At 42.0% G+C, this 27,725-nt stretch overlaps 1 protein-coding gene and 1 pseudogene across 1 annotated transcript in view; one reads left to right on the top strand and one right to left on the bottom strand.

Moving 5' to 3' along the window:
- The window catches only part of LOC124607415 (chromatin-remodeling complex ATPase chain Iswi), a 124,842-nt gene that overhangs the window by 85,056 nt on the left and 12,061 nt on the right, over window positions 1-27,725 (top strand). Inside the window, exons 13-18 of the mRNA XM_047139739.1 lie at window positions 18,033-18,181; window positions 19,187-19,299; window positions 21,653-21,779; window positions 26,539-26,652; window positions 26,755-26,880; window positions 26,964-27,215. Coding sequence (XP_046995695.1) covers window positions 18,033-18,181; window positions 19,187-19,299; window positions 21,653-21,779; window positions 26,539-26,652; window positions 26,755-26,880; window positions 26,964-27,215 — 881 coding nt within the window. The remainder of the gene's footprint in view (window positions 1-18,032; window positions 18,182-19,186; window positions 19,300-21,652; window positions 21,780-26,538; window positions 26,653-26,754; window positions 26,881-26,963; window positions 27,216-27,725) is intronic.
- Window positions 13,046-13,163, bottom strand: LOC124608210 (annotated as a pseudogene).

Here is a 27,725-nt window from a genome sequence, read left to right as displayed (position 1 = left end):
CTTGTTTTTCCCGTGCACTGTTAGAAAGTAGAATGGTAAAGAGACAGTTTGAAGTTGGTTCAATGAACCCCCTGCCAGGCACTTTATTGTGAATTGCAGAGTAATCAGATAGACATAGACGTAGCCCTGCCTTTGGTGGAATGGGTGACGTTTGTGACCGGACTGAGTAGGTGGTGGTGGAAGAATGTATGGGACAGATCTTGCAACTATTTCTATTACAGAGGTATGAGCTGTGAGGTAAGGGGTGGGAGAGGGGTGAGAAGGATAGTGGGCAGGACATTTCTCAATTCAGGGCATGGCGAGAGGTAGTCGAAACCTTGGCGGAGAATGTAATTCAGTTGCTCCAGTCCTGGGTGGTAGTAAGTTAGGAGGGGAATGCTACTCTGTGGCCGGGCAGTGAGACTTTGGCAGATAGTGGGTCACTAGAAAGATAAGGCGTGGTAGATTTGTTTTTGTACAAGGTTGGGAGAATAATTACAATCTGTAAGGGCCTCAGTGATACCCTCGGTATATTTAGAGAGGGACTGCTCATCATTGCAAATGTGACAGCTACAGGTGGGTAGAGGGTATGGAACGGACTTCTTGGTATGGAATAGGTGACAGCTGTCGAAGATGAGGAAGTGCTGGTGATTAGTATGTTTCATATGAACAGAGTTAGTGATGTAGCCATCTTTGATGCGGAAATCAACACCTATGAAGGTAGCTTGTTGGGTTGTGTAGGGTCAGGTTAAGTGAATGGGTGAGAAGATGTTGAGGTTCTGCAGGAATGTGGATGGGGCGTCCTCACCCTTGATCCAGATCACAAAGATGTCATAAGTGAATCTAAACCAGGTGTGGGGTTTAGGATTCTGGGTGTTTAGGAAGGATTCCTCCAGATGGCCCCTGAATAAGTTGGCATAGGATGGTGCCATGTGGGTACCCATATCCATACCCCAGAATTGTTTGTAGGTAATGCCTTCAAAGGAGATGTAATTGTTGAAAACTGGTATAGGCATGCGTATTCAATTACAGAGATATGTAAACAGGCAGAACACAGCGCTGTGGTCAGCAACACCCATATAAGACAAAAAGTGTCTGGTGCGGTTGTTAGATCAGCTACTGCTGCTACAGTGGCAGGTTATCAAGATTTAAGTGAGTTTGATCATGGTGTCATAGTCAGTGCACGGGTGATGGACACCGTATCTCAGAGGTAGTGTTAAAGTGGGGATTTTCCCGTACGACCATTCCACAAGTGTAACGTGAATATCAAGAATCGAGTAAAACATAAAATTTCCAACATTGCTGCAGCCAGAAAAAGATTTTGCAAGAACAGGGCCAATGACAACTGAAGAGAATTGTTCAACGTGACAGAAGTGCAACCCTTCCGCAAATTGCTGCAGATTTCAGTGCTGGGCCATCAGCCAGTGTCAGCATGTGAACCATTCAACAAAACATCATCAATATGGGCTTTTGGAGCTGAAGACCTACATGTGTACCCTTGATGATTGCATGACACAAAGCTTTACGCCTTGCCTGGACCCATCAACACCGACTTTGGACTGTTGGTAACTGGAAACATGTTGCCTGGTCGGACGAGTCTCGTTTCAAATTGTATCGAGCAGTTGGATGTTTACAGGTATGGAGACAACTTCATGAATACATGAACCCTGCATGTCAGCAGGGGACTATTCAAGCTGGTGGAGACTCTGTAATGATGTGGGGAGGGCCGGCCGCTGTGGCCGTGCAGTTCTAGGCACTTCAGTCTGGAACCGCGTGACCGCTACGGTCGCAGGTTCGAATCCTGCCTCGGGCGTGGATGTGTGTGATGTCCTTAGGTTAGTTAGGTTTAAGTAGTTCTAAGTTCTAGGGGACTGATGACCACAGATGTTAAGTCCCATAGTGCTCAGAGCCATTTGAACCGTTTGATGTGGGGAGGGTGCAGTTGGAGTGATATGGGGCACCTGATATGTCTTGATATGAATCTGACAGGTGAAACATATGTTAGCATTCTGCCTGGTCACCTGCATCCATTCATGTCCATTGTGCATTCAGACAGACTTTGGCAGTTTCAGTAGACCAGTACGACGCCCAACATGTCTAGAATTGCTACAGAGTGGCTCCAGGAACACTTCTGAGTTTAAACACTTCCACTGGCCACCAAACTCCCCAGAAATGAACATTATTGAGCACATCTGGGATGCCTTGCAATGTGCTGTTCAGAAGAGATCTCCGCCCCTCGTACTCTTATTTATGGACAGCCTTGCAGGATTCATGGTGTCAGTTCCCTCCAGCAGTACTTCACATGTCAGTCGAGTCCATGCCATGTCGTATTGCAGCACTTCTCCATGCTCGCGGGGACCCTACATGATATTAGGGAGGTTTACCAGTTTCTTTGGTTCTCCAGTGTAATTCGGTATGCAGTGGGTGGAGCATTGCGTATTCAAGCAACAACTGCATAGCTCCCCTTAGCAGTTGACGTTCATGGGTACACTTTCTTCTTTTATTATTTGTTATGTAATCAAATTGTCAACATCATGTCCCTGGGGATGGATCTGACTTTGTGTTTGGTCCATTTACTACCAGAAAGTTTCAGTGAATTATGTGCATTTTAGACATTTTACTCATGAGAATCGTACTGTCCTACATACTTCAGCTGTGAAACATCCCCACTTGCCGTGCCATGTCGCTTGGACATTGTGATGCACCTGTTATCCTTACCACAGTAGAACTGTGTCTCCAGGAAAGGCAGAACATGTACTTTCTCCTGACAATCCATCACTCTTGTTGTGCAATGGTCTTAGTAAGGGATGACATCTGTAACTTACTTTCTGAAGTCCCTGTGTACCTGCATGTTCCATGTATCATAATCGCCGTATTTTTCCACCGTGTCGAATGTGTCAGTTGACAGCTGTGATTCTCTTTCATGATGTTGTCATCTATTAGACTGTTCATACTACTGAGCAGCTGACCGGGTTTTTATAGTTGAATAGCTTAGCTAACTCCTTCATATTCTCCACGAAGTCTGAGGGAGGGACATTTGTTCTTCTTCCACTACTATGTTTATGAATGTTATGATGGTGCTTTTTGGACTGCAGTTGATTGACTACAAGAAACTTAATGGGGGAATATATCAAATAGCACTTTACAAGCTAACGGGATGTATTCTTGTACCGGCTGTCCCAAGAAGAATGGTAAGTATTCATGGATATGACAGGAACTATCATTTGAAGCAAAAAATTCATTTGTACATTCATCCTGTTCCAAATGTTTGCTAGACAAAAATTACAGATCAAGAAGAGGAAACTGCTTAGCAGACTAGTCTTCTTACTTCGGTGTCGGGATAAGAAAGTGCTGTCGCAGTTCGCGAACCTACGGCATCCTGTCTACACGAACAAGGCGAGACGCATTTTGTGGTGGGCTAGTTCAGCCCTAGTACAAGAACACATCCGGGTCACGAGGCTGGAACTCGACAAGAATGCCAAGAGCCTGTTCACTCTCCACCTACACATGGCTTCCTGTCTTCCAGCACACACTTGGGAATAGATAGACGGCAATACTTTTGCTAATAGTGAGCTGACCAAGAAGAAGGCCACAGAAAAATAGTGCAACAAGTTCCTTTGCCTTCCAGGTGTGCGACAACAAGAAGATAAAACTTGCGCTGACAAGGTGGTCATTAATCTGACAGAAAGAGAACTAGATGAGCCAACTGTTTCGCTGATGTCAAAAGGCCAAAACTTTGCCCCAGTTCCAAAGACATTGCCAAAACGTGAAATCATCAGTGGTGTGGAAGGGGCCATAAGAGGACTCCCCTCACAGGCTGCAGAAGAAGTAAGAAGAGATATTTGCAAAGTACGTGAGAAGGTAAAAATGCTGAAGAACAACATTTTGGCTGCAGAGCACAAGGCACTACAGGCACTCCAGGAAGACAAGGATATAGTGGTCCTAGCAGAGGAAAAAGGGAATGCGACAGTGCTGATGAAGTCAGAAGATTATTGGCAGAAAATCGACACTCTCCTGCAAGATTTTGCTTACAAACAAGTGGGAAAGGACTTAACTGCATCAGTGACACGCAGGACCATCGAGTTGCTCAATAACTCAGGACTAGAAAAGAACACTATCAGAAGACTGTACCCGAGGGCACCAGCACCACCACCGCACCTGTACGGCCTACCAAAAATTCACGAGGAGGAGGTTCCATTATGTCTGATTTTAAACACAATAAATGCACCAACATACAGCATTGCCAAATGTCTGGCACAGTTGTTAAAACCACTCATAGGGAACTGTCCCCACCATGTGAAAAACTCAGCAGAATTCGTCAAGGTACTGCAAGAAATGCAGTTGGATGAAGAAGATCTGTTAGTCAGCTTCGATGTGACGTCATTATTCACACGGGTGCCCCTGGATGATTCTCTAGCACTGCTGGAGAGACACTTCGATGAGGACTTTGTCAAACTGTTTCGGCATGTACTAACCACCACCTACTTGAAATGTGTACTAACCACCACCTAGTTGAAATGTGGTGGGAAATTCTACGAGCAAATAGATGGAGTTGCTATAGGTTCTCCCTTAGCACCAAGCATGGCTAACTTATACATGTGACACTTCGAGAAAGTAGCATTTGACACGGCTCCACTGAAACCGAAAGCATTTTACAGATATGTGGATGACATGGTAAAGATAACTACTTGAGTTCCTGCAGCACCTCAACGGTATACATGAAAACATCAAGTTTACCATGGAAATAGAGAAAATTGGAGGCCTACCCTTCCTGGTTACTAGAAACACAGGAGGCACACTGGGACATTCGATATATAGGAATGAAACAAACACAGACCTATATCTCAATGCTAGGAGCTGTCACCATCCAGCGCAATGCAGCTCTATACTTAACACCTTGGTACACAGGGCGAGGTCGATTTGCGACAAGAAGAGCTTACCGAGTGAATTACAAGATCTAAAGGAGACCTTCAGAAGAAACGGCTACAGTGAGAAACTAATAGGAAGAGCTGTGAGGAACAATAAGAGGAGAGGAAGAGAGAGACCAGAAGAGGACGACTCGAGGTTGTGCTTTCTTGCCATATATGGTCAATGTCGAAGATCACAAGAATCCTTAAGAAGCACCAAGTGAAGATCGTCTTTCACGCAGCAAAGAAAATCAAGGATATTTTTGGATCGACCAAAGACCCACTAGGACTAATGACACTGGGTGTTTATAGAATTGAATGTGAATGTGGAATGCAATAGATAGGGCAGACGCTATGTTGCATTACACAATGCCCTACGGAACACATAAGAAACGTGTGTCTAGGACGGGTTGACAAATCCGCGGTGGCGGAACACAGCAGCAATGAAAAGCATACCTTCGAATTTAAAGAAACAAAGAAGTTATGCAGTGCCAGCGGATTTTGGGATTCGGTGATAAAAGAAGCGGTAGAGATTCACGTGCACAAAAATTTAATTAATTGAGAGAGTGGGGTTACCATCTCATTACAGCTTGGGGGATGCAATTAGGAAAATTCGGCAAGAACGCTCTGGTCCGAAGGGGACCGCGGCCAGCGCTGGTATGAACAGACACCGGGAATCGACACCCGCACGTACGTCCCCACCACCACCGGTGCCGCCAAGCGCCCAGTGTGATTCCGCTGGCACGTGACTGGTCGGTGGCTGGAATCTGATAGCGGTCCAGTGCCTACAAAGGCATGTGACAGACAGCATCCTGACACTTCACCAGTAGATGATGGATACGCAATCCATTGAAACATTGCGACTAGAAGACGACGCCACTAGGCTGATAACCCGTGAAGATTTCATAGCAAGGCAGATCACATTTAAGTTACCAAGTGCTGGTAGTAGAACCATTCAATAATGTGTTACTTGTTCCTGCACAGTTGCCATGTGCTAGTAATGTGACTGTGGTGCACCATCTCAACAATATGTTACTGTTCCTGAACAGATTGTTGAACTACACATTCAGAAGAAGAATGGGAACTTTGAAGAATGCCTGTTGCACACAGTGTGCTGAAAACTCTGGTAAACACTATGATCAGGAATTTGACGTGTCAGAAGTGCAGACGGTGTTCTTAGATAGCAGCAGGAGCACTGCCATTGCAGAAGCTGTAAACACACACCATATCTGCACATCTGCACATCTTCATTAGAAGTGTGGCATTTCAGCTAGCTTATGTGCAAAAACAGTTAACCAATGCTTCTTGCTGATACACTCTCAGTCCCTCTCACTACTTAACTCACAACCTCCCAAGGACAACTGTGTATTCAACTGGCTACGTTAGTGGTAGAAAACATCCCGAACAAAGAAGATCTAAGCAGCAAATTAGGTTGGGCTAGAATATAATGTCAAAGAGGTTGTGTCGGTAAGAGATATACATATGTATCACTACCCCAAAAACAAAATAACATGTTGGTTTGCCTTTGGAAAGCAATGCTACATGGCATGAATTTGACAGCTCCGTACTAGGTTTCTGGAGATACGTGACACCAGATGTCTATGTACCAGTAAATTATGGCCAGTGGGCTTTGTCAGGTGTGCAGATGGTATCCTATAGTACCCAAGATGTGCTCCATTGGTACAGATCAGGTGAATTTGGTGGCCAAAACTGAAGTGTGAGTTCACTGTCGTGCTCCTCAAATCACTATTGCAAGGTTTTGGCTTTGTGATATGGAAGTTACTCTCCTGGAAGATGCCGTCACCATTGGTGCAGGTGGTCTGCAATAATGTTCATGTAGTCCACAGATGTCGTGGTGCCTTCAATTAGTACAACAGGTCCCACAGAAGCTCAGGTAAGTGTCTCCCATGGCATAATACTTCTGCCAATGTCCATGGCACAGTGCATTTTCCAGCAGCTGTTCACATAAATGGTGGCATGTCAGGACACAGCCGCCAACCTCGTGTAATAATAAAACATGATTCATCCGGCCAGGCGATGCATTTACATTGATCCATGGTCCAGTCTCGATGTTCTGTACCCACCACAACTGTAGTTGACAGTGATGTTGGGTCAGCGTGGGAACACATAGGGGTTGTCTGCTGCAGAATTGCATGTTCAACAATGTGTACTGAATTGTGTTCAACAATGTGCCGAATTGTTTGGTCCTAAACACTTGAGCCTACACTAATGTTGTACTCCACTGTCAGACCTGCCGTAGGTGGTTGCCTGTCCTGCCTTACATATTGGGCAAGCCAACGACCACTGTGTTCTCTGTGATGCATACCTGGTAACCTGTTCATAGTTTCGCCATCTTTGAACCACTTTCCATAGATGGCAGTGTGAGAAGCGGCCAGTTTCACTTGTCCAAAATGTTCATTCCCAGGCACTGGACCATAAAAACCTGCTCTTTGTCAGAGTTGCTAATGTCAGTGGATTTCCCCATTTGTGGTGCAGCTCATCACTAAAATGATTCCTTATTCATTTCTGGTCTGCGTATGTACTATCCTTACTGCAGAACATACCCACAACACCAGCTGCTGACATTCAGTCTCTCAGTGGACAATGGTCATAATGTTTTGGCTGATGAGTGTATATGGTAAAACTCACCTCTTGCATTGGGAGGTATGGTGCCCATGCATTGCAGAGCCCAATATTTGTCATTTTGTAGGCATGTCTGCAGGTATAATTACTTCATTCCTCAATAGATACATAACTGTCTGATGTTGTCCAACTTCACAGTAATATTGGGTAGGAACACACTGCATCTAAGGTTATGATGCCTTGTTCACATCGCTTATGTGGAAAGGTGTCTCAGCTTCAGGGCACATGTGTCAATGGAGTCATTCACAACACCAGAGATGTAACACAGCTTCTGCAAGAACAAGGAAGGTATTTGAGTTCGAACAAAGGTATCTGCATGAAATTTTGCTTATAGGACCATCATGTACCATCCAATGAGCTGGTGAATGTCATTTTTCTGCAAGTTTCTGCAAAAATGCTGTAGATGTTACTGCGGATGTCATTGTAGAAGTCAAACACAATGCAGATAACTTAACTATAAATACAGTGAGAACTTTCAGAAAAATTCTCTAAGCAATATGAGTGACTACATAACTCACAGTGAAGAAAACCAAGAAGATCTCGTGTCCTAACTGTTCATTCTATAATATCGGGTCTGAATGCCACATTGGTGACACTGTGGCATTTTTGAAGTTGTCCACAGGTTCACCAATATTGTAGCCAGTGTTCTACCATGCATAACGAAGCATTGGTCTGTAGACTTTTTATTTATTTACACGTCAAGTTCCGTAGGACCAAATTGAGGAGCAAATCTCCAAGGTCATGGAACATGCCAGTACATGAAATTGGAACATAAAAGTAATAAAAGATAAAAACAATATGTTTATGAACCCAAAAAAGTCAAGCCAGTCAACAGTATGACAAGAATCAGCTTAAATTTTTCAAGGAACTCCTCGACAGAACGGAAGGAGTGACCCACGAGGAAACTCTTCAGTTTCGATTTGAAAGCGCATAGATTACTGCTAAGGTTTTTGAATTCTTGTGGTAGCTTATTGAAAATGGATGCAGCAGTATACTGCACACCTTGCTGCACAAGAGTAAAGGAAATCCGATCCAAATGCAGGTTTGATTTCTGCAGAGTAATAACTGAGTGAAAGCTGCTTATTCTTGGGAATAATCTAATATTGTTAACAAGAAATGACAGTAAGGAATACATATATTGAGAGGTCGATGTCAAAATACCCAGACTCGTGAGTAGGGTTCGACAAGAGGTTCGTGAACTAACACCAATTAATGCCCGAACCACCCGTTTCTGAGCCAAAAATATCATTTTAGAATGGGAAGAGTTACCCCAAAATATAATACTATACAACATAAGCAAAGTAGACTAATTTTCATGTCAAACAACCACTCGCTTCAGATACTATTCTAATAGTAAAAATGGCAGCATTAAGTTTTCGAACAAGATCCTGAATATGGACTTTCCACGACAGTTTACTATCTATCTGAACACCTAGAAATTTGAACTGTTCAGTTTCACTAATCATATGACCATTCTGTGAAATTAAATGTCAGGTTTTGTTGAATTGTGTGTTAGAAACTGTAAAAACTGAGTCTTACTGTGATTTAGCATTTGTTTATTTTCTACAAGCAATGAACTTATGACATGAACTGTAGTATTTGAAACCAAGCCAGTGTTGCATAGAACATCCTCTACCATCAAGCTAGTGTCATCAGCAAACAGAAATATTTTAGAGTTACCTGTAATACTAGAGGGCATATCATTTATATAAATAAGGAACAGGAGTGGCCCTAACACTGATCCCTGGGGCACATCAACATAAACATCATTTCCACCCTTTTTATTGCTCATGAAAACCACACATTGCCTGTTATACCACCACACTTCAAGACCTTCACAGGTGGTAGTCCAGATTGTTGTACACATTGGTACCTCTAATACCTAGTAGCACATCCTCTTGCATTGATGCATGCCTGTATTCATTGTGACATACAATCTCAAGTTCATCAAGGCACTGTTCGTCCAGATTGTCCCACTCCTCAACTGCGATTTGGCGTAGGTCCCTCACAGTGGTTGGTGAGTCACGTCGTCCATAAACAACCCTTTTCAATCTATTTCAGGCATGTTCGATAGGGTTCATGTCTGGAGAACATGGTGACCACTCTAGTCAAGTGATGTCGTTACTCTGAAGGAAGTCATTCACAAGATGTGCACGATGGGGGCGCAAATTGTCATCCACGAAGACGAATACCTCGCCAGTATGCTGCCAATATGGTTGCACTGTCAGTCAGAGGATGGCATTCACGTATCGTACAGCCGTTACGGCGCCTTCTGTGACCACCAGCGGCGTACATCAGCCCCGTGTAATGCCACCCCAAAACAGCAGGGCACCTCCACCTTGCTGCACTCACTGGATAGTGTATCTAAGCCGTCAGCCTGACTGGGTTGCCTCCAAACACGTCTCCAATGATTGTCTAGTTGATGGTATATGCGACACTGATTAGTGAAGACAGCATGATGCCAGTCCTGTGTGGTCCATTTGCCATGTTGTTGGGCCCATCTGTACCGCACTGTATGATGTCTGGTTGCAAAGATGGACCTCGCCATGGACGTTTGGAGTAAAGTTGCGCATCATGCAGCCTGTTGCGCACAGATTGAGTCGTAACACGACATCCTGTGGCTGCGCAAAAAGCATTATTGTATCTTGTGGCATTGCTGTCAGGGTTCCTCCAAGCCATAATCCATAGGTAGAGGTCATCCACTGAAGTAGTAGCCATTGGGCGGCCTGAGCGAGGCACGTCATTGACAGTTCCTGTCTCTCTGTATCTCCTCCATGTCTGAACAACATCGCTTTGTTTCACTCCGAGACACCTGGATACTTTCCTTGTTGAGAGACCTTCCTGGCACATAGTAACAATGCGGATGCGATCAAACCGCGATATTGACTATGTAGGCACGGTTGAACTACAGACAACACGAGCCATTCCTGGTGGAATGACTGGAATTGATCAGCTGTTGGACCCCCTGCGTCCAATAGGCGCTGCTCATGCATGGTTGTTTACATCTTTGGGCGGGTTTAGTAACTTCTCTGAACAGTCAAAGGGCTGTGTCTGTGACACAATATCCACAGTCAGCGTCTGTCCTCAGGAATTCTGGGAACCGGGGTGATGCAAAACTTTTTTTGATGTGTGCAAATACTAGAAAACATGTGAATGAATCTTCTACACCAATGAAGTAGAAGTAACAAACTTCAAAGTGTCACAATTGCTTTAGTGGAGCATTATTTATCCAGATTACCAGTTTTGGGAAGCTATGTTGCTGTTTTCAGAGCTGTAAAGCCTATACTGAGTAGCTCGAAACTGGGTGAGGAATATCTACATAACATTTTTCACGTAATATGGATTCAAAACCTTACCCACTACAGTTCAAAGAATCTTGTCCATATGTGTAGTAGTTTGTGTTATATAATAAACAGATATTCCATGAACATGTGTATGGCATAGTATATCATCATGTTATGTAGACATTCCACACACAGTTTTGAGCTTACTCGGTGTACACTTTACGGATCTGAGGGCAGCAACGTAGTTTGTCAAACCCAGTAATCTCAATAACCATCTCTACAAAGAAGAGTTCATCGTAACTTCATTTCAGCGGAGTAGGGTCAGTTACCAATTGCTGACCCATAAGATGCTACAACACACAGCTAACTTCACAAAATATAACTTCACATACATGCTCCCTGTCTTTACTGACCCCACAGTCTGAGGCATCTTGTCACGGTCTGCGCGGCTCGCCTGTCAGAGGTTCAAGTCTTCCCTCGGGCATGGGTTTGTGTGTTGTCCTTAGCGTAAGTTAGTTTAAATTAGACTAATTAGTGTGTAAGCTGAGGTCATAGTTATGACCTCAGCAGTTTGGTGCCATAAGTCCTTACCACAAATTTCCAATTGTCTCTACTGGTCTCAGCTGACGGCAGGAAAAGGTCGAATTCGGCATAGCATGCTTAGTGGTTTGCAGATAAAAGAATATCACTAGTGCAGTAAGGGACCTTTAAATGATCCCTCATAGGATTGTGGTGTAAGAGCCCAAATATTTTCCTTGTAAGAGATATCACTATGAAGCTGCCCAACTATGGTTTAACTGAGCAACGTGGCTCATTACTGAGACTCTAGACTCAACACTCGGGAGCATGTTAGTTCGTATGTGTCCAACTGTCCAGATTTAGCTTCCCAGGCTTCTCTTACTCACTTAAGCCAGGTATTCAGATGGTCTCTCTGAAGAGGACATAGTTGATTTCCTAAGCATCCTTCCCCAATCCAGTCATGTACTGAGTCTCTAATGACATCATTATTGACAATATGTTAAACTTCAGTCACCCTTAATTTCTTTTTCCAACTGTAATTTATACAGATGTTAGCTCTTCACAGGTTCATATGATTTCCACTCCATCCATAAACAAACTTTGCTCTACTTATGAACTCTTCAGTGACAGTTAGGAATCTGAAAAATTATGGTGGAAAATTAAATTATTATTTACTAATTTTGTTGTTAAAATTGACTAAAGACGGACATAACATGACTGTTGCAATTACCTACAAGTGTACATAGTTACTGGAGTTAAAGTGTATAGAAAATTATAAAATACCGGTGTTTTGTTACAAACCATGTAATTATTGTGCAAATTATATTAAATAAATGTAAATGTCATGTGACTAGGGCCTCCCTTCGGGTAGACCGTTGGCAAGTATTTCGATTTGACACCACTTCGGCGACTTGCGTGTCGAAGGGGGTGAAATGGTGGTGATTAGGACAACACAACACCCAGTCGCTGAGCGGAGAAAATCTCCGACCCAGCCAGGGTTGAACCTGGGCCCTTAGGATTGACATTATGTCACGCTGACCACTCAGCTACCGGGGGCGGACGCAAATTATGTTATACATTAGTGAAAGATGTTGTGAGAACCTGAGAGAATTCTAGTCCTCCTCAAATTCGCTAAGTAGGTCAAAGTCTTCTATTCAGTCGATTGTCTAATTTTCTGATGTGGCAGTAGAAGACAGCAATATGAAAGCTGAAATTTTTATTTCTCCATTTAAAAAACATTTGCACAGGGTGATAGTACAGACATACTATCTTGCGCCCATCACACAAACTCACATATGGAGGACATAGAAATGACATCTCTGGCGATGAGAAGCAACTAATAAAGCTGTAAACAAATCAAGTCCCCAGGTCTGGCTGGAATCCCAGTTTGACTTTACAGAAAATACTCTTTGTCTTTGATCCCTTACACACCTAGCATTTCTCGTGAATCTCTTACCCAGTCCAAAGTCTGACGCTACTGGAAAAAAGCACAAGTGGTTCCTGTATATAAACTAAACCCCTCCGGACAGGCCATGAAGGTCCAAAGGTACCGACCGGCTGCCGTGTCATCCTGAGCCCACAGGCGTCACTGGATGCGGATATGGAGGGGCATGTGGTCAGCACCGGCCGTACGTCAGTTTCCGAGGCCGGAGCCATTACTCCTCAATCAAGTAGCTCCTCAGTTTGCCTCACGAGGGCTGAGTGCACCCCGCTTGCCTACAGTGCTCGGCAGGCCGAATGGTCACCCATCCAAGTGCTAGCCCAGCCCAACAGCGCTTAACTTCAGTGATCTGATGGGAACCAGTGTTACCACTGCGGCAAGGCCATTGGCCTCCTGTATATAATAAGGGTAAAAGAACAGATGCACAAAAGTACAGACCAATGGCCTTAACAGTGATTTGCTGCAGAATTCTTAAGTATATTCTACATTCGGATGTGATACATTCCCCAAAACAGAAAAACTTCTGCCCACAAATCAGCACAGATTTAGAAAGCATTGCTCGAGTAAACCTCGGCTTGCCCTTTTCTCATGATATCCTGTGAATCATGGATGAAGGGCAACAGGCAAATTTTCTGTCTCTAGATTTTTCAGAAAGCGTTTGACATGATGCCTCACTGCAGACTGTCAATGAGGGCCCAAATAGATTCTCAGATATACGAGTGGCTCGAAGGCTTTTTAAGTAATAGAGCCCAGTATGTTACCCACAACAGCAAGTCTTAGTCAGAGACAAAGCTATCATCAGGAGCGCCCCAGGAAAGTGTGTTGTGACCACTCTTTTCCTCTACATACATAAGCAATCTGACAGATAGGTTGAGCAGCAGTCGGTGACTATTTGGTGACGACATTGTAGTATGTTGTTGTTGTGGTCTTCAGTCCTGAGACTGGTTTTATGCAGCTCTCCATGCTACTCTATCCTGTGCAAGCTTCTTCATCTCCCAGTACCTACTGCTACCTACATCCTTTTGAATCTGCTTAGTGTATTAATCTCTTGGTCTCCCTCTACGATTTTTACCCTCCACACTGCCCTCCAATGCTAAATTTGTGATCCCTTGATGCCTCAAAACATGTCCTACCAACCGATCCCTTCTTCTAGTCAAGTTGTGCCACAAACTTCTCTTCTCCCCAATCCTATTCAATACCTCCTCATTAGTTACGTGATCTACCCACCTTATCTTCAGCATTCTTCTGTAGCACCACATTTCGAAAGCTTCTATTCTCTTCTTGTCCAAACTGGTTATCGTCCACGTTTCACTTCCATACATGGCTACACTCCATACAAATACTTTCAGAAACGACTTCCTAACACTTAAATCTATACTCGATGTTAACAAATTTCTCTTCTTCAGAAACAATTTCCTTGCCATTGCCAGTCTATATTTTATATCCTCTCTACCTCGACCATCATCAGTTATTTTACTTCCTAAATAGCAAAACTCCTTTACTACTTTTAAGTGTCACATATCCTAATCTAATCCCCTCAGCATCACCCAATTTAATTTGACTACATTCCATTATCCTCGTTTTGCTTTTGTTGATGTTCATCTTATATCCTCCTTTCAAGACACTGTCCATTCCGTTCAACTGCTCTTCCAAGTCCTTTGCTGTCTCTGACAGAATTACAATGTCATCGGCGAACCTCAAAGTTTTTATTTCTTCTCCATGGATTTTAATACCTACTCCGAATTTTTCTTTTGTTTCCTTTACTGCTTGCTCAATATACAGATTGAATAACATCGGGGAGAGGCTACAACCCTGTCTCACTCCTTTCCCAACCACTGCTTCCCTTTCATGCCCCTCGACTCTTATGACTGCCATCTGGTTTCTGTACAAATTGTAAATAGCCTTTCGCTCCCTGTATTTTACCCCTGCCATCTTCAGAATTTGAAAGAGAGTATTCCAGTTTACGTTGTCAGAAGCTTTCTCTAAGTCTACAAATGCTAGAAACGTAGATTTGCCTTTTCTTAATCTTTCTTCTAAGATAAGTCGTAAGGTTAGTATTGCCTCACGTGTTCCAACATTTCTACGGAATCCAAACTGATCTTCCCCGAGGTCTGCTTCTACCAGTTTTTCCATTCGTCTGTAAAGAATTCGCGTTAGTATTTTGCAGCTGTGACTTATTAAACTGATAGTTCGGTAATTTTCATATCTGTCAACACCTGCTTTCTTTGGGATTGGAATTATTATATTCTTCTTGAAGTCTGTGGGTATTTCGCCTGTCTCAAACATCTTGCTCACCAGATGGTAAAGTTTTGTCATGACTGGCTCTCCCAAGGCCATCAGCAGTTCTAATGGAACGTTGTCTACTCCCGGGGCCTTGTTTCGACTCAGGTCTTTCAGTGCTCTGTCAAACTCTTCACGCAGTATCTTATCTCCCATTTCATCTTCATCTACATCCTCTTCCATTTCCATAATATTGTCCTCAAGTACATCGCCCTTGTATAAACCCTCTATATACTCCTTCCACCTTTCTGCTTTCCCTTCTTTGCTTAGAACTGGGTTGCCACCTGAGCTCTTGATATTCATACAAGTGGTTCTCTTCTCTCCAAAGGTATCTTTAATTTTCCTGTAGGCAGTATCTATCTTACCCCTAGTGAGACAAGCCTCTACATCCTTACATTTGTCCTCTAGCCATCCCTGCTTAGCCATTTTGCACTTCCTGTCGATCTCATTTTTGAGACGTTTGTACTCCTTTTTGCCTGCTTCATTTACTGCATTTTTATATTTTCTCCTTTCATCAATTAAATTCAATATTTTTTTCTGTTACCCAAGGATTTCTATTAGCCCTCGTCTTTTTACCTACTTGATCCTCTGCTGCCTTCACTACTTCATCTCTCAGAGCTCCCCGTTCTTCTTCTACTGTATTTCTTTCCCCCATTCCTGTCAATTGTTCCCTTATGCTCTCCCTGAAACTCTGTACAACCTCTGGTTCTTTCAGTTTATCCAGGTCCCATCTCCTTAAATTCCCGCCTTTTTGCAGTTTCTTCAATTTCAATCTGCAGTTCATAACCAATAGATTGTGGTCAGAATCCACATCTGCCCCTGGAAATGTCTTACAATTTAAAACCTGGTTCCTAAACCTCTGTCTTACCATTATGTAATCTATCTGATACCTTTTAGTATCTCCAGGATTCTTCCAGGTATACAACCTTCTTTCATGATTCTTGAACCAAGTGTTAGCTATGATTAAGTTATGCTCTGTGCAAAATTCTACAAGGCGGCTTCCTCTTTCATTTCTTCCCCCCCAATCCATATTCACCTACTATGTTTCCTTCTCTCCCTTTTCCTACTGACGAATTCCAGTCACCCATGACTATTAAATTTTCGTCTCCCTTCACTACCTGAATAATTTCTTTTATCTCGTCATACATTTCATCAATTTCTTCATCATCTGCAGAGCTAGTTGGCATATAAACTTGTACTACTGTAGTAGGCATGGGCTTTGTGTCTATCTTGGCCACAATAATGCGTTCACTATGCTGTTTGTAGTAGCTAACCCGCACTCCTATTTTTTTATTCATTATTAAACCTACTCCTGCATTACCCCTATTTGATTTTGTATTTATAACCCTGTAATCACCTGACCAAAAGTCTTGTTCCTCCTGCCACCGAACTTCACTAATTCCCACTATATCTAACTTTAACCTATCCATTTCCCTTTTTAAATTTTCTAACCTACCTGCCCGATTAAGGGATCTGACATTCCACGCTCCGATCCGTAGAATGCCAGTTTTCTTTCTCCTGATAACGACGTCCTCTTGAGTAGTCCCCACCCGGAGATCCGAATGGGGGAATATTTTACCCAAGAGGACGCCATCATCATTTAATCATACAGTAAAGCTGCATGTCCTCGGGAAAAATTACGGCTGTAGTTTCCCCTTGCTTTCAGCCGTTCGCAGTACCAGCACAGCAAGGCCGTTTTGGTTAATGTTACAAGGCCAGATCAGTCAATCATCCAGACTGTTGCCCCTGCAACTACTGAAAAGGCTGCTGCCCCTCTTCAGGAACCATATGTTTGTCCGGCCTCTCAACAGATACCCCTCCGTTGCGGTTGCATCTACGGTACGGCCATCTGTATCGCTGAGGCACGCAAGCCTCCCCACCAACGGCAAGGTCCATGGTTCATGGGGCGTATATGGGAAAGAATCACCATTGAGTGACTGTAGAAGAGTACAGGATGATTTTGACAGAATTTCTATTTGGTGTGACGAAAAGCAGCTTGTTTAAATGTAGAAAAATGTAAACTGATGCAAGTGAGTAAAAATAACAACACTGTAACATTCAAATACTGCATTTAGTAGTGTGCTGCTAGATGCAGGTGAATGGTCAGCTTAGGCGAGTTCTACAGATATGCTCCATGAACTCAAATGAGAATTCATGGTGGGAAGAAGACATTCTTTCTGCAAAACACTATTGAGAAAGTTCAGAGAACTGGCATTTGTGGTTCATTGCACAAAGATTCTACTTCCACTAACATTCATCTCATGTAAGGACCGCAAAGACAAGATACAAGAAATTAGGGCCCGTATAGAGGCATATAGATAGTTGTTTTTTCCCTCTCTCCATTTACGAGTGGAACACAAAAGGAGATGACTAGCAGTTGTACAAAGTATCCTCTGCCATGCACTGCTGGTAGCTTGCAGAGTATGCGTGTAGTCACAGATGTCATAGAATAAATATTATCTTTCAATCTGTGTTGAATAACATTTTATGCTTATCATTGAATACATCACCAAAAGTAATCAATTTTTGCAATGTAACTGGATAGATAAAAAAATCTACTCACAAAGTGGTGGCAGGAGAAAATACACATAAAGGTAGTGAAAATTGCAAGCTTCCAGGGCCGGTGGCTGCATCTTCTGGCAGAAGGGTTGAAGAGGAAAGAAGAGGGGCGAAGAAAAAGGACTTGTGAGGTTTCATTCTCATCCCATCTGGCATTCTGGGCGACCTTTCCGAACTCTCCGCATTTCCTAAACTTCACCAGTCCTTTTCCTTCACGCCTCTTCCTTGCCCATACAACCCTTATGCCAGAAGAAGGAACCATTGGCTCCAAAAATTTGCGAATTTCATTATCTTTATGTGCGTTTTTTCGTGCTGCCGCTTGATGAGTAAATTTTTTATCTATACAGTTACATTATGTTAACATTGAATATGTTTCAATACTCACTTTGTGTTCGTTTATATGCATTGTTTTCTTTCTAGGCCGCCTGGTTGATAACAAACAGAACCAGTTGAACAAAGATGAAATGTTAAATATGATAAGACATGGTGCAAATCATGTATTTGCATCAAAAGATTCTGAAATTACTGATGAGGATATAGATACTATACTGCAGAAAGGAGAAGCCAAAGTGAGTTGACAGTGAAGATTCTCTAGTTGTTACTTATATAGTGTTAAGAATGCAAGTAGACAGCATGACTGGCTAATAATTACCTGTGGGAGATGGATAATATCTCTACTCGGGACAGTAAAAAAAATGTAGAATAGGGAAAAAATGAAAATCTTTGGTGAAGGTGGGGGAGGGCCAGTTTACCTAAACTCTAACAGTGGCATCTTCAGGTTGGAATACCAACAGTATTAGGAAAAGGATAAATTTCTACTCACCATAAGGATGACATGTTGAGTTTCAGACAGGTATGCAGAAGAGACTGTTACACATTTAGTTTTTGCCCAATGCCTTCTTCAGAAAAGAAACGACACAAGAGTCACACAAGTAAGCACACCTCGCACAAACATGATGACTGTCTCTGGAAGCTCGGACTGGGCTCCGAGCTGTCGGAGTTGTCTGTCATGTGTGCATTAGATGTGCTTGATTGTGACTGTGTGTGTTTTCTTTTCTGAAAAAGGCTTTGGGAGAAAGCTGTATGTGTAACAGCCTTTTTGTTATGCCTGACTGCAAATAAGGGTGTTATCTTTCCAGTGAGCAGCAACCTATCCTTTTCCTAATATTGTTGATTACCCAAACTCTAGGTTGAAAGGGACCCTTTTGTTTCGAGAGCAAGGGGAATCAATCCCCTTTACATATCTGAAGATGGAATATGAAGAGCAAAAAGTTAGGCTCAGTATTTTCAGTTGTTGGGAATAGAAGTTTCACATCCTGGCCAACCATTCTGTCACCTTACAATTTTAAACGTTTTCTCTTTATCATGTCCTGCTTAGACAGTGTCATTTTTTTGTATTAACTATACATTGTAGTGTTAAGTTTTCAAATTTCAATTGTGTGTTAAATAGAAACACAAGGAAAATAATTTCTTTTATTCTTTCTTGGAACTAGATAGCAAAACCCATCCACATTACTTGTATTAGTGTTTAATGTAGATGTTATATACATTATGTGTCTTTCATCTGCCTGCAGACGGAAGAACTGAGGCAGAAACTGGCAGGCCTGGGAGAATCTTCTCTCCGAAACTTCACAATGGATACATCGACAGCGGACTCGGTTTACCAGTTTGAGGGAGAAGATTACAGGTTAGATACATTAGATGTTTGCTATCAAGTCTAGTATACAGTTATAATGTAATTGGGTAGATAAAAAAATCTACTCGTCAAGCGGCGGCAGGGGGAAACACACATAAAGGTACTGAAATTTGCAAGCTTTCAGAGCCAGTGGCTCCTCCTCCTGGCAGGAGGCTTTAGGGGGGAAGGAAGAGGGGTGAAGCAAAAGGACTTCTGGGGAGGTTTAGGCTATTTTAAGCTCCACCTTTCCTGCCACCGCTTGTTCAGTAGATTTTTTTTATCTATCCAGTTACAGAATATTTTCAGAGATTCGTTATTTTTGTCAATATACAAAGGCAGTATGTTTTAGAATGTCCAGCTAGGTTGACAATTCCATTTTTATTATACTATTTCAGTGACTGGCTCTGATTTCTTCGCAGGCACAGAACTTGATGAAGTCAGTTGGATTCATCACCAAAATAATATGCGTAAAATAGAATTGTCACTCCTGCTGTAAACCCAGAAGCATAACATCCATCAGACATTCAAGAAAAAGCTCAGAAATCGATGTTTCATTAATTTGATATCATTATCAGATACTGGAATGACCTAGGCATCCAAACAATAATGCAGCATTATGATAGAGTAACTAAGTTACGGAAGACATAAATGGGATAGTGGAAAGTTCTTGGTAGAATATAAATAATGGAAGGAGTAAAGGCAATAACATGCCATGTTGGTGAGACATTGAGTGATTGATAGTCATATAAACAAGACTGGGAATGTTAGTAAAACTACATTGTCCCAGCACTGGAGCTCGAGCAAAAGGTAGTCAGCCCGGATAATGCGTCATGCCGGTGTGTGTGTGTGTGTGTGTGTGTGTGTGTGTGTGTGTGTGTGTGTGTTTTTATTATCCCTCCTCCTCCTCTCTCCCCATACTAGATAGCTCTGAAGCATCATTTTCAGTCTCGTCCAATACGTGATTCACATAATTATATACAACCTTCCAAGTTCTGAAACACAACTTTTAGTGTCTGTTGAAGGATTACAGCAACAGGGTGTTGTATGGTGGTGGGTGTTGTAAGCAGCATCCTAGAGGTACCTTTACAAGAAGAAGTCAGGTGAAGATAAATCAGGAGACCAAGTGGGTCGCAATCCCTTCAAAATGAAAAGTCTGACCTAGATAAGTCATGGTAATGTTGGTTGCATGAAACATAGCATGGTCCTGTTCAACCCATGTGTACGGAGCAGGTTTTCAGCTATACAGTTTAAAATTATTATATGATCTGTAGATTAGACCCACTGTCCCGTTAAAATATGTGATGATTGACCTGCACAGCATTCCACACCAAACACTCATCTTTTGTGCATGAAATGGGTACTCTTACAGTGGATCTGGATTTCCTGTAGCCCAAATATGAGTTTTGTGCCTTTGCATATACAGTTAGTTGGAACTGTACCTCTTCAGACCAAAATGAATCATTGACCTTTTCCCCACCTGGAATTACAGATCAAGTGTGAACCACTGACAGAGGGCTATACTTTTTCTGTTATTTTCATGTAACAGCATGTGGAGAACAAGAACTGTGTAGAGCTGCATCTTTAAATGCTTGTACAGTGCTTTGTAAGCACTGTCAGTGAAGAGACCAGGGTCATTATACAGTGGTCATTCAGACTTTGTGGGAAGCTTGCACTTCAGTTAATTTTTCTAGTGTTAATACTTAGTCAGGCACTTCTGTCTGCATCACTGTGTTTCCTGTCTTCTGTAACTTGTCGTACATTTGTACTTCTGTGAAGTTACTCTGAGTCTCATTGTAACTGGAACGTCTAATGTACTGGGTGACAATGGATACATTCTGGTGTAATGTATAATCTATTTATTACTTACTTAAGCAAGGATCATACCTGCAACAAAAATGAAACATTCTACCATGTGGTTGTGTCATTACTTGAACATTGTAACAATGGAAAGAGCAGATAGCCTCCAAATGCTGTCCACTGTTTTATAGTCACACAGTATCAAACTGAGAGTCCTACACTGTGGCTTGTAATTTGAAGCTCCACTGTGGCTCCTAATTTGAAGCTCTTCCCACTAAAACATCTTCAATCATTTCGATATATAGGTTCATCTGTAACATAAAATAGTGAACTAGTGCACAAATTGGTGAAATTTTAAGTCTCCCATTGGATCATCTTATTGTTATTTGGCAATAATAATCTAAAAAGTTTGTGATCATTTGTACTGGCCACAGATATATTTTTGTTAATTTGTATTCTCCTCTGTTGGTGAGCAAGATATACAAATATATGTGAAATGATTTGTTTTAAGACGATTTCTGTATATTCTTTACATATTTTTTGGAGACTGAATGTTTTTATATTTCAGAGAAAAACAAAAAGTTTTGGGAATTGGAAGTTGGATTGAACCACCAAAAAGAGAGAGGAAGGCTAACTATGCTGTGGATGCATACTTCAGAGAAGCTCTTAGAGTGTCTGAGCCTAAAGCTCCCAAGGCAAGTGTTTGAACTTCTTTTTTCCCCTATTCATGATCCATGTTTATTGGGGTGTGCTTATACTGTACTAAGGAAATATGTTCTTTTAGGAACCATATTAATATTGTGGTAACTTAATACTAGGATTTCATTGTTAGCTATTATGTAACAAAAGAAGTTGTTGCTTCATTCCAATGTTGGTGTCACATGCTTAAAGGGTTAAAACGTTTCACCTAAAAACTGAATATGAAGGTAATTCAGGTATGGTGCTTTCAAATTTGAGTATTTTACATAAAATTTCTGTTTGCTTCTCGTCATTTCAGAATAGAGTTTGATTCATCAGGTATCAGTATGCGAACTTCTGTGATGTTTGGTAGTTTATAATTCTGGTTTCATTATTAGAACTAAAATAATTACATCTGGTTTCTTCCTTACGTGTGACACGCTCTTTTAATGTGATACAGCAAGAATTTAAATAGAGTTTGATTAATCAGTTATCAGTATGCGAACTTCTGTGATGTTTGGTAGTTTATAATTCTGGTTTCATTATTAGAACTAAAATAATTTACAGAAAGCGATGCATATCTCGAAAGTTGAAGCAGACGATATGAAGCACACATGACTGGTGTGCAGCTCTTGTGATTGAGAGCAATGGAGTGCACTGCAATATATGACCACATATACTGAAATAAGGACATAGCTAACATGTACAGTTCTTGAGTCCTCCATTTGGAAAACAAAGGACAAAAGCTAGATCTCTTTTAGCCCATAAAATTAGTAAACATCACGCACACAGTTCTTATCTCCTTTTAAATTATTAAACACAACTTTCCATCATTCCTGTCTTCAGCTTCACTTTCTCATCCAAGTAAAGTTCTCATACTGCCTGTAACATTTTACTCATCCAGTTTGGTTTGTAATTTCATGTAAATGTGTAAAACAATTATAAATAAGCTACAGGTTTGTGTGTAGATCTTCTGCAATTACATTACTCCATAAACTATGAAGGTTATTTATGTTAAAATGGTAGGTAATTTATTGGGAACAAATTACAGTTTATTTGCAGCATAATTTCTAATTTATAATCTCAAACCATCTCATTTGTGTTTTCTCTTTTTTAGCATTAATGTTAGTGCTAACAAACCAAAATACAAACAGTTGATTGAAGATAATGTCAGTCTGTGAACACTCAAATTTCTTAACAGTTTGATTGACACGCTGTGTGTCATAACTGTTCTGGGCTGCAGTAGGGCAGGTCAACAACAGGAACACCTTTTTTTTTTGTGGTCACAACAAGAGCATACAGTATTATCTTACGTTGAGGTTATATGGGTGGATTCTGTTCACAGCAGGTATCAAAAATGTTCCCTTGAACCATTATACTGAAAATACAGTTTGGCTAGTCTCAACTAAAGTTTTTAGGTCTGCTCATACTTTGACCTTTTACTTGATATTGCCTTAAAAGTACAAGAGAGAATCTCGAGTTGCTTTCTAGTTCACCTTTATCTCTCTCCATATATTTTTATTTTCATTTGGGCCTCATGTTACACTTTCCACATTCTAATACCATGTCACCCTCACAACATCCCCACAACGACCCCATTAAGTTTTATTTACATTCCCTCCGCAAACATGCCTTCACCCTAGCCAGATTACGCTCACATATTTTATTTACTCAGGCTTGTCTGACATTTGGGATTACCCCCAAAGGCCTCACACTTAAAAGTTCCCATCTCTGGCTGTAACCCGTCTTTCCATCAGTCCCTATACCAGTTCCAAACTGAATAATCCATAGCCCTCACCCACCTAATCCTTCACGTACACATCGACTCAGCCAATGAACACACCCGTCAACTCCTATCCTTAATAAAAGTCCTCAATCTTTCCTCTCCCACATCCACACCAGCTGTTCAGAGCATCCTCCTAGAGGCCAACCGCAAATTAGAACAGCATGCCACCCTCCACATCAAAAAACTATTCAGTCTCCTGGTTTCCCACCTCCGGAAAGGCAACTCACTCACCCTCCACAACCTTTCCAGCAAACCTCAACCTCCTCTCATTGTACACAGACCCAGTCTCTCCCATCTACTCAATCTCCCACTTCCAGCTCCACTCCCCCCAAAACCTCAAAATTCTAATCAACACAATCTGGAACCACAACACCCCAATTCAGTAGTTAACCTTTCTTCCAAACCTCTCTCCCAATCCGAAACCTCTGTCCTATCCAAAGGCCTCACCTTCAGCCCTACTCCCAGATTCAACCAAACAGCCCTTGTCAAAGATTTACTGTCCTACAATCGTAGTCTCTGCTGGAAATATCACTTTGCCATGAAGAAAAATAATCCTGATCCTACTCCTAATGATCCAAGTCCCCAAGACACTATCCAAATTGAACCCTGCCTGGAACAGTTCCGTCCTCCGTCACAGCGGGACCCACCTCCTCTTCCTCAAAACCACCTTCTCCAAACCTTCCAGGAATTTCTCACTTCAAGCCTTGCCTCTCAATCCTTCTTGAAAAACCTCAATCCTACTCCCAACATCCCCACAGCTGAAGCCCAGGCTATCCGTGATCTGAAGGCTGACCGATCCATCGTCATTCTTCCGGTGGACAAGGGTTCCACGACCGTGGTACTTGGTCGTCGGGAGTATGTGGCTGAGGGACTGCGTCAGCTTTCAGAAAACACTACATACAAAGTTTGCCAAGGTAATCCCATTCCTGATGTCAAGGCGGAGCTTCAAGGAATCCTCAGAACCTTAGGACCCCTATAAAACCTTTCACCTGACTCCATCAACCTCCTGACCCCACCGACACCTCGCACCCCTACCTTCTACCTACTTCCTAAAATTCACAAACTCAATCATCCCGGCCGCCCCATTGTAGCTGGTTACCAAGCTCCCACAGAACTTATCTCTGCCTACGTAGCTCAACACCTTCAACCCATTACATGCAGTCTCCCATCCTTCATCAAAGACACCAACCACTTTCTTGAACACCTGGAATCCTTACCCAATCTGTTACCCCCGGAAACCATCCTTGTAACCATTGATGCCACTTCCCTATACACAAATATCCCGCACATCCAGGGCCTCGCTGCAATGGAGCACTTCCTTTGACGCCGATCACCTGCCACCCTACCTAGAACCTCTTTCCTTATTACCTTAGCCAGCTTCATCCTGACCCACAACTTCTTCACTTTTGAAGGCCAGACGTACCAACAATTAAAGGGAACAGCCTTGGGTACCAGGATGGCCCCCTCGTGTGCCAACCTATTTATGGGTTGCTTAGAGGAAGCGTTCTTGGTTACCCAGGCCTGCCAACCCAAAGTTTGGTACAGATTTATTGACAACATCTTCATGATCTGGACTCACAGTGAAGAAGAACTCCAGAATTTCCTCTCCAACCTCTTCTCCTCTGGCTCCATCAGATTCGCCTGGTCCTACTCCAAATCCCATGCCACTTTTCTCGACATTGACCTCCATCTGTCCAATGGCCAGCTTCACACATCTGTCAAAAAAACCCAACTCTTTGCCTTTACACATGTCTGCTTGTGTCTGTGTATGTGCGGATGGATGTGTGTGTGTGCGTGCGTGCGTGCGTGTGCGCGCGCCCGCGTATACCTGTCCCTTTTTCCCCCCAAGGTAAGTCTTTCCGCTCCCGGGATTGGAATGACTCCTTACCCTCTCCCTTAAAACCCACATCCTTTCGTCTTTCCCTCTCCTTCCCTCTTTCCTGATGAAGCAACCGTGGGTTGCGAAAGCTTGATATTTGTGTGTGTGTTTGTGTGTTTTTTATTGTGTCTATCTACTATCGCTTTCCCGTTCGGTAAGTCACAGTATCTTTTTTTAATATATTTTTCCCATATGGAATTTTTCTTTCTATATATATTTTAGTAAAGGAAAAGAATACTGTTCATAACCAATGAAGTCCTCCTAGAGCCTAAAATACTATTTTGTTTCTATGTCAATCAGTATAAACTTACTTTTAATTTTTCCTAAAAGTGAACTGACAACTTGCATTGTCCATTATTTTTCAGAAGCAAAATAGTTATCAATGTGTGTGTCATTTGGTGACACAATACAACATTTTAAAGGTGGATGCTGATGACTGTGCTTAGTTACTAGACAACGAAGAGCAGTACACTGAGTTAAAAAGTGTTAAAACTCTCAGTGGTTTTAGGATGGCTATTGGGGATCAATGTTTGTTGAGAGCAGTATTGTCAGTTGAAGGGTTTAATTACACCACTATTAACTAAATGCAGAAGTAAAAATAATCTTAATTAAATTGGTGTACTTAGTTTCTTGTAATGGTGCTGACTTTCACTTTATGTATAAATGTATGTAAATCCACATGTATTACAGCCTTCAAAGTTCCCACACGTATCATAAAATTTAAAGTTCACTCCTCAGCTCCTTGTGCTATTGCCTCACTCAGCCCACATGGGTACAGTTGAGAATTGTTACTTGTGTGCCTTCAAATTGAGGCACAGCAGATTGTAAATTACTGGAGAGTTCACAGGCATCTTGCTTTTGTTACATCATGTGTGTGTAAACCCCCCCCCCCCCCCCCCCCCAAAGGGCATTGTGGAACATATCACAGTTCACTTTTTTTATTGTATGTAGTAATGGATTGTATGCATAAAAATAGGAGAAGGCATCAGAAGTCTTTGGATGTAGACATGGTTGGACATCCAAAGGTATGCTCTTTCCAGTATTTGGGGTTTTTGTTCCTAAATATAAAATTGTTCACCAAGCAACAACTGTTTCTTTCTTGTGTCCTTAGGCTCCTCGGCCTCCAAAGCAGCCAATTGTGCAAGACTTCCAGTTTTTCCCACCACGTCTCTTTGAATTATTAGATCAAGAAATCTATTACTTTAGGAAAACTGTTGGTTATAAAGTAAGTAAATACCCATAACTCATTGCTTGAACATTTTTCTACACAGTAGTTACTACTTGAATTGGTGTTTCATTAATTAAATTTTGGTGCAACTCCTGAAAGGTTCCAAAAAATCCAGAATTAGGATCAGATGCCTCACGCATCCAGAAAGAAGAGCAGAGGAAAATAGATGAGGCACAGCCACTAACAGAAGAAGAAATAATGGAGAAAGAGAAACTTCTTACACAGGTAAAGTGCTTGGTTTTAACCCACTGATAAGTAGCCTAGGTTGACACTACGGCAAAAAATAAACCAATTTACAATTGCTACAGGGATTCACAAACTGGACCAAACGAGATTTCAACCAATTCATTAAAGCGAATGAAAAATATGGGAGAGATGATATAGAGAACATATCAAAAGAAGTCGAAGGAAAGACTGCGGAGGAGGTTCTGGAGTACAGTCAAGTATTCTGGGAACGGTGTCACGAGTTGCAGGATATTGACAGGATTATGGCGCAAATTGATAGAGGAGAAGCTAAAATACAACGGCGTGCCAGCATCAAGAAGGCTCTAGATGCAAAGGTAATTCATAAATTTGTATTCCCACATACTGTGTAATCTACTGAACACTGCATTGTATTATCAGTACTTTGAAGGAAATACACCTTTTATTAAATTCTCTTCATTGTACAATCTTTCTAATCTCAGTGGTCGTAAATGCCTGGATTCAGTAAGTACAAATACGAGAAACTGAAGTGGTGGGCTTTTCAAGATTCAACTGTATTTTTACTGTAGCATTCAGTCCAAAAACTTGTGATGCAGCAGCCAATGCTGGTCTATTCTGTGCAAGTTCGTTGATCTCTGGGTGACTGCTGCATCCAGTTGAACCTGAATATTGTATTCAAGCCTTGGTCTCCCCCCCCCCCCCCCACATGCCCTCCCCCCCTCCCAGTCCACTCTCTGCTTCCATTACCAAAGTAATTATTCCTTGTTGGTCCAGGAGCTCTGAACTTCAGCATTCTTCTGTAACACATTTCAAGAGCTTCTATTCTCTTCTTGACTCAACAGTTTACAATCCACATTTTATTTCCA

This window comes from Schistocerca americana, chromosome 3 (assembly GCF_021461395.2).
Source record: "Schistocerca americana isolate TAMUIC-IGC-003095 chromosome 3, iqSchAmer2.1, whole genome shotgun sequence".
NCBI classification, from domain to species: domain Eukaryota; kingdom Metazoa; phylum Arthropoda; class Insecta; order Orthoptera; family Acrididae; genus Schistocerca; species Schistocerca americana.
This window is presented reverse-complemented; position numbering and strand designations above follow the sequence as displayed.